Here is a 15,135-nt window from a genome sequence, read left to right as displayed (position 1 = left end):
CCATTGTTAATCATGGTGACCTGCAAAGAAACGCGTGCAGCCATCATTGCGTTGCATAAGAATGGCTTCACAGGCAAGGATATTGTGGCTACTAAGATCGCACCTTAATCAACAATTTATAGGATCATCAAGAACTTCAAGGAAAGAGGTTAAATTCTTGTTAAGAAGGCTTCAGGGCGTCCAAGAAAGTCCAGCAAGTGCCAGGATCGTCTCGTAAAGAGGATTCAGCTGCGGGATCAGAGTGCCACCAGTGCAGAGCTTGCTCAGGAATGGCAGCAGGCCGGTGTGAGTGCATCTGCACGCACAGTGAGGCGAAGACTTTTGGAAGATGGCCTGGTGTCAAGAAGGGCAGCAAAGAAGCCACTTCTCTCCAAAAAAAACATCAGGGACAGATTGATCTTCTGCAGAAAGTATTGTGAATGGACTGCTGAGGACTGGGGCAAAGTCATATTCTCCGATGAAGCCTCTTTCCGATTGTTTGGGGCATCTGGAAAAAGGCTTGTCCGGAGAAGAAAAGGTGAGTGCTACCATCAGTCCTGTGTCATGCCAACAGTAAAGCATCCTGAGACCATTCATGTGTGGGGTTGCTTCTCATCCAAGGGAGTGGGCTCACTCACAATTTTGCCCAAAAACACAGCCATGAATAAAGAATGGTACCAAAACACCCTCCAACAGCAACTTCTTCCAACAATCCAACAACAGTTTGGTGAAGAACAATGCATTTTCCAGCACGATGGAGCACCGTGCCATAAGGCAAAAGTGATAACTAAGTGGCTCGGGGACCAAAACGTTGACATTTTGGGTCCATGGCCTGGAAACTCCCCAGATCTTAATCCCATTGAGAACTTGTGGTCAATCTTCAAGAGGCGGGTGGACAAACAAAAACCCACTTATTCTGACAAACTCCAAGAAGTGATTATGAAAGAATGGGTTGCTATCAGTCAGGAATTGGCCCAGAAGTTGATTGAGAGCATGCCCAGTCTAATTGCAGAGGTCCTGAAAAAGAAGGGCCAACACTGCAAATACTGACTCTTTGCATAAATGTCATGTAATTGTCGATAAAAGCCTTTGAAACGTATGAAGTGCGTGTAATTATATTTCACTACATCACAGAAACAACTGAAACAAAGATCTAAAAGCAGTTTAGCAGCAAACATTGTGAAAACTAATATTTGTGTCATTCTCCAAACTTTTGGCCACGACTGTATAGTGCTTACTCTGGTGATTTACATTTACTTGAGGCACTGTGCTGGAAAAAATTAACTGTGCAGTTGTATTACAGAGGCTTAGATAAGCTTTTAAGGTGTGTCTTTCGACGTGCTTGCTGTTTCCAGTAGCAACTAGCAGAATGGTGATTGCAGCTCTGCAGTGTAATACATGCTGTAACTCAGGTATTTGCATCATTTTCTGGTTACTTTCTGTACTTTTGCTTTCCCCTTCCATTGTTCTGTTATTTAGACACTGCTTTTGTTTATTTTATTTACGTTTATTGATTTGTATTTTTCTTTTATCATTTGCATTTTTCTTCTTTTTATTTTATCAGTGATAGGCCATAGCACCCTGGATTTGGTGTCAACCATCCTCCCAGGTTCTTATGTTGGGATTATCCAGAATAGTTTTAACCCTATGCCTCAGACTCTCCAAGTGCAGGCACAGGGACCCCAGTAATGTCTGCACATGGTGGTATAGTAACCACAGGCAAACACTGATCAGGGGCTTGGTAATACTGCCTCAGGGTGGCACCACCATAAGGAGCTCACAGTGGGCACAGGGTGAGTTTTATGTTATTGTATTTATTTTTATTTCTGTCATTTTCATTTTTGCCCATTGTCTGATCAAATGACCGCAGGACAGATAGTTGTTCTCATCATTCAATATCACTTCAGTCACATTCCAAACGTTTTAAAAGGATTGTCCAGGATTTCTTCTAAAACAAAGCCACCCTTGTCCACAGGCTGCCTGTGGTATTGCAACTCGGCTCTTTTGAAGTGAATGGAGATGAGATGCAATACTATACACAATGAGGGAGATATATCAAGACTTGATCTCCCTGCACTGCGACTGATTTGTTAAGAGGCCAAAGCTGGCGTAGACTTTAGCTATAACTTCCGCCACTTTCTGTTGAATATTATGGTAAATGCTTCGGCGGCGCGAAGCCATGCCCCTTTTCCTCAGCACTTCAGAAAAGTGCCAAGGAGCTAAAAAAAATCGCAAATTATGGTGCACAGATGCCATGCACCAGTATGTTGTGACTTTTTTACGCCACAATTGTGGTGTTAAGAGCATTGATAAATGTCCCCCAATATTTTTTAACACTTGTTTTTGTCTGAAAAAAAACATGGCTTGTATTTCACAGTTTAAAGGCTATGTACAACTTTTGGAGGCATTTTTTTTTTATTAGTGCGTTGTACTCATTATTAGCTAAAAAATTATTTTTGTAATTGGTCTTTATTAAAAATATGAAGTCCTTTTTCTCTGTACAGAGCTGAATTTTCTCTCTGCTTCATCAGGCAGGGAGCAGACGGGCTCCTTATCTCTGCTCTCAGACCTTATAAACACTCATCAAAGCTCAATCCCTATCCTACTGATAAGAATTTGGCTTAAATAAGTGTTTATGACCTCTTAAGGCCCTATTGCAAGGGCAGATAGAGGAGACGATTGTCCCGTCAATCGCCTGCTCGCTAGAAGAGGAGACTGCTGCTATTACATGCAGTGATCTCCTCCTCGGTATAGGGACGAGCGATTGCCAATGCATTGCTCGTCCCTATACTGTCTTATTGTTTGCCGGCAACAGAGCACCTATTACACTGTGTGATCTGCTGCCGGCAAACCAGGATTTTTGAACATGTTAACATATCCTGATCAACGAGCACTTGATCGTTTATTGGTACTCGGTGGCAGTATTAGATTGCCACATGATCACTACTGAGCGCTCATATGAACGGTTGTTAGCGATTATCTTAACAATAATCTGCCTGTGTAATAGGGCTTTAAGTAATTTAAAGATAAGAGTTATTAGATGAGGGCACAAAAGTGAAAGTAGGATGCACACAGCTAGAAAAACAGTTAACCCTTTGTGACAGAACGACTCAATATTTTTAATAAAGACCAATTTAAAAAAAGATTTTTAGCCCCAAATGAGTAGAATGCAATCATAAAAAAAAATTGTCCCAGACGAAGTCTACATAAAGAGTCAGACGAGTCCACAAATCCTTTGGTTTACTGTTCTGTACATACTTTGCAGTGAACTTATTATAGACCATAGAATGGGACTTCAGGACCCTCGACTATTAACAAGAGCTGAGAATGGCTACAAAGAGCTGCTCTCACTCTGGAGGATCCAACATATCTGTGCATTACATGGGCTGCCTATTCAGTTCAATGAGAATTGTGTAATTCCTTATTTCCCCTGTAGTGGTGCTGTAGGGAAATTGAACACTAGTTCCTCTACAGATCATAGATGATCGCTGGGTTCCGAGCAGTGAAACAAGCTGTGATCAGCATGTCATTGGGGATCCTTCTAACAAAAAAGGAAATGCCTGAGGATGATAGCCCAATGACTGGTCTTTGTGTGGAAGCAAAAACTGCAACCTCCATACACAGCTATATACCACGTTAAAGGGGTTGTCCGGGGTATTTTTTTCCAGCGAGCTTTAGATATTTTTTTTAATTATTTTTTTATGCGTGTGATTCTTTGTGGTTTGTTGCTTGCCCAATCCTTCTGCTGTAATGAAATAATTGCACAATATTGGCAGCCTTCAAGTTACTTTCTTACCTCTAACCTCATTCCCATTTCTCAATCCGATGTGTTGTATGCAGGGTCAGTGTGGTTACTTAGTACAGTAAATGGTGTAACAATACTGAGCAGGCTATATTACAGCACCCATGTTACGCCATGAGCACAGGTAACCCTTTCTCTGCCACTATGGTCGCATTCCTCATAATGTGACATTTAAGAAACAAATTCTCCCTAAAACAAAAAAATCACCAGTCAAGTTTTTAAAGGGCATCTGTCAGCAGGTTTGTACCTATGACACTGGCTGACCTGTCACATGTGCACTTGGCAGCTGAAGGCATCTGTGTTGGTCCCATGGTCATATGTGCCCACATTGCTGAGAAAAATTATGTTTTAATATATGCAAATGGACCTCTAGGAGCAATGGGGGCGTTGTCATTACACCTAGAGGCTCCACTGTCTCTGCAACTGCCACGCCCTCTCCACTTTGATGGGGCCAGGCGTTATGATATTTTTACTGCCTGGCCCCGTTAATTAAAGTGCAGAGGGCATGGCAGTCGCAGAGAGAGCAGAGCCTCTAGGTGTAACAGTAACGCCCCCATTGCTCCTAGAGGCTCATTTGCACATATGCAAACATCATTTTTCTCAGCAATGCGGGCACATATGAACATGGGACCTACACAGATGCCTTCAGCTGCCAAGTGCACGTGGAACAGGTCAGCCAGTGTCATAGGTACAAATCTGCTGACAGATGCCCTTTAAATATTTCATTTATTTATACTGTTTTGAAAAAGTGTGTCTACCATTACAAGTTCTGTATGAAGAGCTGGTTTCTTACTTACCATCACTTACTGTGGTGGTCCGGCTGTCAGGACCCTCGTGATCCTCAGATTGGATTGCTTGCAGCAAAAGAAAAAAGCCCTGTGGCTCCTTCACAGAATTTCCCTACACCATGGTGCTTCTGGCCACTCAGCCACTTTGCTCTCAGATCAGTACCCTTTTAACAGGTGGATAGGGAATAACATCATATAACCTGAATACCCCTTTAAACACCCGGACAACCCTTTTAAATTACCGTTACCAGTTTAAAGAGGACCTGCCAGGTTCTTACAGAAGCTCAACTGGCGGTATACATTTGCAGCCAAATTATCACTGACTCCTGCACCACTTTTCCTCTAGCCTCCTTTGCTCGGCCACTGTGGGTTCATTTCACCACCCTATGTCAGAGAATTGTCAGGTTGGTAGTCCTCAGTGTCAGTGGCTGAGGCACTGGAATACACTGCTTTTGGGTATCAAATCTAATGACACTGACACTGACAGTGGCCAAACAGGGGATACTGGAAGAAAAAGGAAAACCCGGCAGGAGTCGGAGATGATACAGCTGCAAAGGTAAGCAGCTTGTTGTGCTTCTGAGTAGATGTTTTATTTACATTTGGTCACTAGGACCATAGATGTCCCTGATTTACACATGTTATAAGTTCTAAAATTTAGCATTTATTTCTTGTCCTTAAAATGTAATGAACACTACTATTAAAATAATCAGCTATGCATACTGGATACATATATAAATAGTGCCAGTGATACTGTTTCCTGAGTTCTCAGTGTTGCCAATAGAGGGCGCTTATGACCATAGGCTGTTTAAGGCTCTCCTGCCTGTAATTATAATGCCCCGATACTAGGTTGCTGCGCTCTGTTATTAGCACAGTGCGCTACTTTCAACAGCGGACGCCCTCATAAGGTACACTCTCTCACTCTGTATCCTCTACAGATCCCTTCCTAGTCATGCATAAGCTGGCTAAAACACGCTATATGCCCCCCGACATGTTCAGGGGTTAGGGCGTCCGCTGTTGAAAGTAGCGCACTGTGCTAATAACAGAGCGCACCAACCTAGTATCGGGGCATTATAATTACAGGCAGGAGAGCCTTAAACAGCCTATGGTCATAAGCGCCCTCTATTGGCAACACTGAGAACTCAGGAAACAGTATCACTGGCACTATTTATATATGTATCCAGTATGCATAGCTGATTATTTTAATAGTAGTGTTCATTACATTTTAAGGACAAGAAATAAATGCTAAATTTTAGAACTTATAACACGTGTAAATCAGGGACATCTATGGTCCTAGTGACCAAATGTAAATAAAATGTTGTACAGTCCCAACACGTGTTAGGGAGAGATATGTAAAGGAAGTCTGAGTAGATGTGACACTCGTCCTTATGTTTGCATGATGATTCTAGATGGATGTCTTTATGGTATATTGGAGCTGATTCCAGTGATATACTATACATATATAAAATACATCTATGACATTTCACAGCCTATGACTCAGCTCAGTCTTCTCGTTTTGGCTTCTTCCTCTATAGATTGCTTAAGAAAACCTAATCCCATCCACTTTACATCCTGGTTTTCGGCAGAAGAGATGGAGAAGTCAGATGAGCCGGTGGAGGTTGTCCTCCTGGCTACGGGCTCTTTTAACCCTATCACTATGATGCACCTGCGACTGTTTGAATTGGCACGTGACTACCTGCATGGGACAGGTAAAGTAATACATGCAGCACTGGTTCCTTGTGCAATATACAATCATTCAGACATGTAAGAAAATGTTATCTGTAAGGGGACACTGAGCCCTGCACAGTCTCTAAAATGGAGGGGCTGACTATATATATATATATATATATATATATATATATATATATATATATATATATATATATACACCAGCTTTTAGAATTTAATTTTACATATAGATTTAAGTGTGGTCACTTTGATAAAATACTTAGCTTGTATTGATCCTAAGTTATATACTCCAGAGCTGCACTCACTATTCTGCTAGTGAAGTTACTGTGTACATACGTTACAGCCCTTAATCTGTACTGATCCTAACTTACATCCTGTAATATACTCTAGAGCTGCACTCACTATTCTGCAGGTGTTGTCACTGTGTACATACATTACATTACTTATCCTGAGTTACATCCTGTGTTATACTCTAGAGCTGCACTCACTATTCTGCTGGTGAAGTTACTTTGTACATATGTTACAGTCCTTATCCTGTATGGATCCTAAGTTACATCCTGTAATATACTCTAGAGCTGCACTTACTATTCTGCAGGTGGTGTCACTGTGTACATAAGTATGTTACTTTACTTATCCTGTACTGAACTTGATTTACAACCTGTTTTGTACTCTAGAGCCTCACTCTTTATTACAGGCTGTAACTCAAGATCAGCATAGGATAAGTAATGTAATGTGTTTACACAGCGACTCCACCCGCAGAATAGTGAGTGCAGCTCTGGAATATAATTCAGGATGTCTCCCCGTACAGCTGATCGGTGGTGGTGCCAGGTGTCGGACTCCTGCCAATCTGATATTGATGACTTATCCTGAGGATAGGTCATCAATATTAAAAAGCCCGGACAACCCCTTTAACCCCTTTAGGACACAGCCTTATTTCACCTTAAAGGGAACCTGTCACCAGGATTTTGTGTATACAGCTGAGAACATGGGTTGCTAGATGGTCAAGTGACCCCATCTAAGAAACTACACCCCTCAAGGTATTCAAAACTGATTTTACAAACTTTGTTAACCCTTTAGGTGTTGCACAAGAGTTTTTGGCAAATTGGGAAGAAATTTGAGAATTTCATTTTTTTGCCAAATTTTCAATTTTTTCCACTAACAAAGCAAGGGTTAACAGCCAAACAAGACTATCTTTATTGCCCTGACTGCCGTTTACAGAACCACCCAATATGTGGGCGTACACTACTGTACGGCCACACGGCGGGGCGTAGAGGGAAGGGAGCGCCGTGTGGTTTTTGGAGGGCTGATTTTTATGGACCGGTGTCCTGTTTCAAGCCCCCCTAATGCACCCCTGAAGTAGAAACTCCCTAAAAGTGATCCCATTTTGGAAACTACGGGATAAGGTGGCAGTTTTGTTGGGACTATTTTTAGGGTACATAGAATTTTTGGTGGCTCTATATTAGATTTTTGTGAGGTAAGGTTACCAAAAATTGAAATTCTGAAATTTCATCTCCATTTGCCATTAACTGTTGAGGAACACCTAAAGGGTTAATAAAGTTTGTAAAATCCGTTTTGAATACCTTGAGGGGTGTAGTTTCTTAGATGGGGTCACTTTTAGGGAGTTTCTACTCTAGGGGTGCATCACGGGGGCTTTAAAGGGACATGGTGTCAATAAAAAAGGCCATCAAAATCGGCCTTCCAGAAACCATGTCGGTCCTTTCCTTTTGCACCCTGCCTTTTAGTAATACAGCAGTTTACGACCACAAATGTGGCGTTTCTGTAAACTGCAGTATCGGGGTAATAAATATTAAGTTTTGTTTGGTTGTTAACCCTTGCTTTGTTACCGGAAAAAACTGATTGAAATGGAAAAGTGCCAAAAATAGCTGTTTTGGCACCGTTTAAAAATTCTTTTTTTTTGGACCGTATTAATCTGAGGGGTTAGGTCATTGGGTATTTTTATAGAGGACGCGGCGATACCTAATAAGTCTACTTTTTTACAATTATTTAGGTTTATATTATATTATCCTTTTTGATACAAAAAAATATTTTTTGTATCTCTAAAGTCTGAGTAATTTTTTAATTTTTTTTAGCCGATTATCTTATGTAGGGGCTCATTTTTTGCGGGATGAAAGGACAGTTTTATTGGCACTATTTTGGGGGCTATATCACTTATTGATCGCTTGCTATTAAACTTTTTATGTTATATAAGGTGACAAAAAAAGTCTTTTTTTTTTTTCACCGTTTATTTTTTATTTTTTTGGACCATGTTAATCTGGGGGGTTAGGTCATGGGGTATTTTTATAAAGGAGATTATTACCGACGCGGAGATACCTAATTTGTATACTTTTTTAAATTATTTTAGTTTTTACAATTTTTTGGGGTGTCAAGTCTGAGAACCATATTTTTTTTATTTTTTTTATCCGATTGTCAGTGGCTAAATTGGGATATAAATTTAGTACTCCATGGAAGTGTTCTACTCCCTGAAGCAACCAATAATGCAGAGGCCCGAATGATCGGGGCACGTGTCACATTGAGTAGTGGTGTCCTTCCGTATCCCCCTCCTGTGACACACTCTGCACCTTTTTTGGGTCCGTCCCTTCTTTCCAGTATGGGGGACCACACCTGAAAAAGTGTATATCTGACCAGCAACAGGTTTCCAGTGGTAAGGGCACGGGTCTCGCACCTGGGGATAGGTACCTGGAGGGGGTGGGCAGGGAGGCCGCGTTGATTTTTCCGCACGGTCCCACAAGCGGACGTGGATCTGGCGGCGAGGGACTGGAACAAGGAGATACTAGTATAAAAATTATCCACGTACAGGTGGTAACCCTTATCTAGCAGTGGATGCAGAAGGTCCCACACAAGTTTCCCGCTAACACCCAGAGTGGGGGGACATTCTGGGGGTTGAATACGGGAATCTCGCCCCTTGTACACACGAAAATTGTAAGTGTACCCTGAGATACTCTCACAAAGTTTGTACAGCTTCACGCCATACCTTGCCCGCTTTGAGGGAACATACAGGCGGAAAATGAGTCTCCCCTTGAACGCAATGAGAGACTCATCAACCGCGACCTCCCTTCCAGGTACATAGGCCTGTACAAATTTGGCCCCAAAGTGATCGATGACCAGCCTGATTTTGTACAGGCGGTCATAGGCAGGATCACCTCGGGGGGGACATGCTGCATTATCTGAATAATGCAGGCATTTCCGGATGGCCTCAAACCGGGAGCGTGTCATGGCCGTACTGTAAAGTGGGGTCTGGTAGAAGATGTCCCCACTCCAGTAATGCCTGACACTAGGTTTCTTGACTAGGCCCATATGCAGCACAGGGCCCCAAAATGTCCTCATCTCGGCTGCACTGACCGGCGTCCAGCCACCGGGCCTAGCCAAAAAGGAGCCCGGGTGTTGAGCAACGAACTGTTGGGCGTACAGGTTCGTCTGCTCCAACATTAGATTTACCAGTTGGTCACTGAAAAAATGACTAAAAAAGTAATATTCAGTGAAGCCCACTGTGGAAATCTGGATTTCTGGTTGGCCCACAAAATCAGGAATCACGGGCTCAAATCGCTCTGGGGTACACCAGACAAGTTCACCGGCAGGGGGCTCCGGTGGATTTAACTGGTGGGCCGGCGGTGATCGGAACTTTACATGACGTACCGGTACGTCATGTGTCCTTAAGTACCAGGACAACATGCCGTACCTGTGGTCATAAACTGCTGTATGGGCACACAACGCACGCTGGCTCTGTGTGTTGTAGAAAGCACAGGTCAGCTCTATGATAGAAATCCCTATTCTTGTCTTCGATTGCGTTTTTTTGTTTTTGTGTGCGGCGGAGTAATGGAACTACGGATGCGGACATCACATGGTGTGCTGTCTGTGTCTTTTCCGGCCTCATTGAAATGAATGGGTCTGCACCCGTTCTGCAAAATTGTGGAACGGATGCGGACCCAGAAATATGGTCCTTTTGAATGGACCCTAAGTGATATAATGTACTTAAACAGTGACGCCACCTTTTATGTACCTTAATATTATATCTACACTGTAACGTGCCTTAATTATGTACCTATCTTATTTGTCTTCCCACAGGGAAATATAAGGTTGTAAAAGGTATCATCTCTCCAGTGAGTGATGGGTATAAGAAGAAAGGGCTTGTAGAAGGTTCTCACCGCCTAGCCATGGCCCAACTGGCTACTGAGACTTCGGACTGGATAGAAGTAGACCCCTGGGAGTGTACCAAGAAGGAGTGGACAGAGACAGTGCTAGTATTAAGGTAAAGGAGAGAAGAAGAGGACACAGAGCTGTCACTGATCTGCAGGATGAGAAATATATTTCTGTTTGTGCTCACCAGACATTACCAGCAGCAGCTGAAATGTACAGATAATGGGGAAATCCAGAAGAAAGCTGGGTGCAGGAAGGGTCAAAAGAGGAAGAGAAATGATGTCTGCCAAGACATTCCAGACTATAACTGTCCAGAGAGTAAAGGTATGAAGTCATATTAAAGGAATCCTAGATTGTTATCTCGTACTATACTCTGTACTGCACCTTCCAACCTGACTATAATACAGTTCTATTATACTCCATACAAAGAGCAATAAACCCCCAACATGACCCAACCACTAGACGTGACCATAATACAGTTCTTTTATACTCTATGCCAGTGATGGCGAACCTGTTACAGATCGAGTGCCCAAACTGCAACCCAAAACCCACTTATTTATCGTGAAGTACCCACACGGCAATTTAACCTGAACACTACAATCCAATATTGTATATTATCCATGTATTTTATCATTTAGCTATAATAGCCTGCCTACATCCAATGCGCTGCCTGTGCTGTTCATAGTGTGCCCTGAGCTGATGAATGGCAGGAAAAGTCTAAGGCATATTGATGCACCACTTTTCCACCTCCATCCACCATGACGGCCACAATGAGATTGACCCTTGACCTCTGTAGAGGCAGGAACACACAGAGAGTTTAAATTTTCCCCCACCCCTCCACCCCCTCAGTGTTTTCCTGCCCCTACGGGGGTTAACACGTGGAGAGAGCCCTCCTTGTGGAGGGAGGAAAGAAGGAAGAAACTATGGGGTTACCGGATCTCCAGCTGTCCTCCAGCGGCAAGGGCTAAGGCTGGGCAGCAGGAGCATCAAGGACCCTCGTTCTGGCTTATGCTGGAGCCTGTGGTCCTTCACATACAACAGACCTCCTTCCTCTTGGGGAAGCAGTCAGCTGCGCCGGATTCACGGAAAGGTTCGCGTGCGAATCCAGCATCCTCTTGTACTAACCAGGTGACCGGCAGGGGAGTAGATGAGGCGCAGGCATTAAGGGGCTGTGCGGCGCATGAACAAGCCGACAGCCCGGGGCGCAGCTTGATGACGTAAGACGCCGGAATTTGAATAAATCACGGGAATTCACTCAGCGTTTGCCTGCAGTTCACTCCGCGATGTCTGAGACACCTACTCCTCGTCAGGAGGTCCCGGATCACTCTGCGCCAGTACTGTGAGTCCCCTGCGGGGGTTTGAGTGCTAGACACCACATTTCTTTTTATGCAAGTGTACTAGCTCTATTAGCTAACGGGATGTATATTTGGTTGTTCCTTTGATTCCAGGGCACAAAAGACTCTAGATCAAAGATAAAGATACTAAAGTGCAATGCCTGCTCTAAGAAACTCCCTGAAAATGATAAGAAAAGACTTTGCAAGTCTTGTCTGTCTGAGATATGGAAGGAGGAACAACCAAATATTTTTTCGGAGATGAAATCCTTTATTCAGGATGAAACAAAGTCCTCCTTAGCATGTATATCCACTCCCAGTGGTCCCCTTCATCCTCCAAAAAAACGGATGCTTTCTGTCCAGTCCTCCTCTGACGCAGACAAGGCTGAAGAAATTTCGGTCTCCTCTAAACAGGTTATGGAGGAATATCCTCTATCTGGGGGAGAGGTCATAGAGGAGGATAAGAAGTATTTTTTCTCATCTGAACAGATGGAGGAACTATTAAGATCCGTCAGATCCACTATGGGGATTGAGGACACACCTAAACCACGCACAGTCCAGGACGACCTGTTCGGAGGCCTTAGATCTAAGAAATCAATAGTTTTTCCGATAAATGAAAACATAAGAGAGATGATTATGGACGAGTGGCTAGACCCGGAGAGGAGACTGGGTGTCTCTAAGGAATTTCGAAACAGACTTTGTTTTGTCCAGTCTGAGTGTAAAATCTTTAACCACTTGCCATCTGGGCCATTTGCCCCCTTCCTGACCAGGCCTAATTTTGCAAAACTGACATATCTCACTTTATATGGTAATAACTTTGGAACGTCTTTATTTATCCAAGTCATTCAGAGATTGTTTTCTTGTGACACATTGTACTTCATGATAGTCATAAATTTGAGTCAAAATATTTCACCTTTATTTATGAAAAAATCCCAAATTTACCCAAAAATTAAATTTCAATTTCTCTGCTTTTAAAACAGAAAGTGATACCTCATAAAATATTTGTTACTTAACATTCCCCATATGTCTACTTTATGTTGGCATCATTTTGGAAATGTAATTTTATTTTTTTAGGACGTTAGAAGGCTTAGAAGTTTAGAAGCAATTCTTCAAATTTTTAAGAAAATTGCCAAAACCCACTTTTTAAGGACCAGTTCAGGTCTGAAGTCACTTTGTGGGGCCTACATAGTGGATACCCCCATAAATGACCCCATTGTAGAAACTACACCCCTCAAGGTATTCAAAACCGATTTTACAAACTTTGTTAACCCTTTAGGCGTTCCACAAGAATTAAAGGAAAATGGAGATCAAATTTTAAAATTTCACTTTTTTGGCAGATTTTCCATTTTAATCCAATTTTTTCTTTAACACATCGATGGTTAACAGCCAAACAAAACTCAATATTTATTACCCAGATTCTGCGGTTTACAGAAACACCCCACATGTGGTCATAAACTGCTGTATGGGCACACGGCAGGGCGCAGAAGAAAAGGAACTCCACATGGTTTTTAGATGCCATGTCCCATTTGAAGCCCCCTGATGCACCCTTACAGTAAAAACTCCCAAGAAGTGACCCCATTTTGGAAACTAGGGGATAAGGTGCCAGTATGTACTATTTTTGGGTACATATGATTTTTTGATCATTCATTATAACACTTTATGGGGCAAGGTGACCAAAAAATTGGTTGTTTTAGCACAGTTTCTATTTATTTATTTTTACAGCGTTCACCTGAGGGGTTCAGTCAAGTGACATTTTTATAGAGCAGATTGTTACTGACGTGGCGATACCTAATATGTATACTTTTTCTCATTTATTAAAGTTTTTCACAATAATAGCATTTTTGAAACAAATAAATTATGTTTTAATGTGTCCATGTTCTGAGAGCTATAGTTTTTTTTATTTTTTGAGAGATTTTCTTATGTAGGGGCTCATTTTTTGCGGGATGAGGTGACGGTTTTATTGGTACCATTTTGTGGGACATACGCATTTTTGATCACTTGGTGTTGCACCTTTTGTGATGCAAGGTGACAAAAATTGCTTGTTTTGACACAGTTTCTTTTTTTTTTTTTTTTACGGTGTTCACCTGAGGGGTTAGCTCATGTGATATTTTTATAGAGCTGGTTTTTACGGACGCGGCAATACCTAATATGTATACTTTTTTTTATTTGTTTCACTTTAACACAATAATAGCATTTTTGAAACCAAAAAAATTATGTTTTAGTGTCTCCATGTTCTAAGAGCTATAGTTTTTTTATTTTTTGAGAGATTTTCTTATGTTGGGGCTCATTTTTTGCGGGATGAGGTGACTGTTTTATTGGTACCATTTTGTGGGACATACGCGTTTTTGATCACTTGGTGTTGCACCTTTTGTGATCTAAGTTGACAAAAATTGCTTGTTTTGACACATATTTTTTTTTATTTTTTATTTTTTTACGGTGTTCACCCGAGGGGTTAGGTCATGGGATATTTTTATAGAGCTGGTTTTTACGGACGCGGCAATACCAAATATGTCTATTTTATTTTATTTTTTCTATTTTTTAATTATTTTTTTTATTCCTTACTTGGGGACTTTTTTTTTTTTACATGTGAAACTTTTTTTTATTTTATTTTTTCAACCCTTTATTATTATTTTTTTTATTTTACACTTTTCGTCCCCCATAAGGTCATACAAGACCTCTGGGGCACATTTGCTTCACTTTTTTTTTTCACTGTTGATTTCTCTTGGAACTGGGGCTGACATAGTAGCCCCAGTTACAGGAGAAATGCACCCCCCAGAGAGGCTGTACAGCATAATACTGTGCTGTACAGCCTCAGTGCAGGACTGATCGAGGTCTGTGGATGACCTCACACAGCCCCTGCACTCTCCGGTCACGGCGGTCACATGACCGCCGGGCCGGAACAGGAAGCGCACAGCGCTTCCTGCTCTGCATACACAGCACTCGGTGAGCGCTGTGTATGCAGCGATCCAGAAGGCAGGGACACCTGGGCACTGTCCCTGCCTTGTCTTAGGGTTGCCCTGCTGTCACTGACAGCGGGCAACCCGATCATCAGCTGCACGATTAGCGTGCAGCTGCGATTTCTGAAAGGACGTTTTAAAACGTGCTTTCAGAAATAGAGGTCCACCCATAGGACGTTTATATCCTATGGGCGGACGGGAGGAGGTTAATAAAACACCCAAAGTAGACATTCAGGTGGCGAAGGTGGTTAAAAGAACAGCGTTACCATTTGAGGACTCCTACCAACTAGGTGACCCCATGGACTGTAAAGCTGACGGTTTATTAAAAAAGGCCTGGGAATCGTCTATGTTCAGCGTAAAAGCTAACATAGCAGCAACATCCGTGGCTAGGGCCATGTACATCTGGTTAGGGGAACTGGATGAGCATCTTAAAAACA

General features: G+C 42.3%; 1 protein-coding gene across 2 annotated transcripts in view; it reads left to right on the top strand.

Moving 5' to 3' along the window:
* LOC120999810 (nicotinamide/nicotinic acid mononucleotide adenylyltransferase 1-like) overlaps window positions 1-15,135 on the top strand; it is a 56,128-nt gene that overhangs the window by 23,336 nt on the left and 17,657 nt on the right. The window contains exons 1-4 of one of the 2 annotated variants that reach the window (XM_040430803.1): window positions 1,544-1,772; window positions 6,102-6,275; window positions 10,339-10,522; window positions 10,601-10,734. In XM_040430803.1, the coding sequence (XP_040286737.1) occupies window positions 1,595-1,772; window positions 6,102-6,275; window positions 10,339-10,522; window positions 10,601-10,734 (670 nt within the window). In that variant the 5' untranslated portion in view covers window positions 1,544-1,594. Of the gene's footprint in view, window positions 1-1,543; window positions 1,773-6,101; window positions 6,276-10,338; window positions 10,523-10,600; window positions 10,735-15,135 lie in introns of those variants that run through there. The other variant, XM_040430812.1, reaches the window with a different exon arrangement.

This window comes from Bufo bufo, chromosome 1 (genome assembly GCF_905171765.1).
Source record: "Bufo bufo chromosome 1, aBufBuf1.1, whole genome shotgun sequence".
Classification (NCBI taxonomy): domain Eukaryota; kingdom Metazoa; phylum Chordata; class Amphibia; order Anura; family Bufonidae; genus Bufo; species Bufo bufo.
This window is presented reverse-complemented; position numbering and strand designations above follow the sequence as displayed.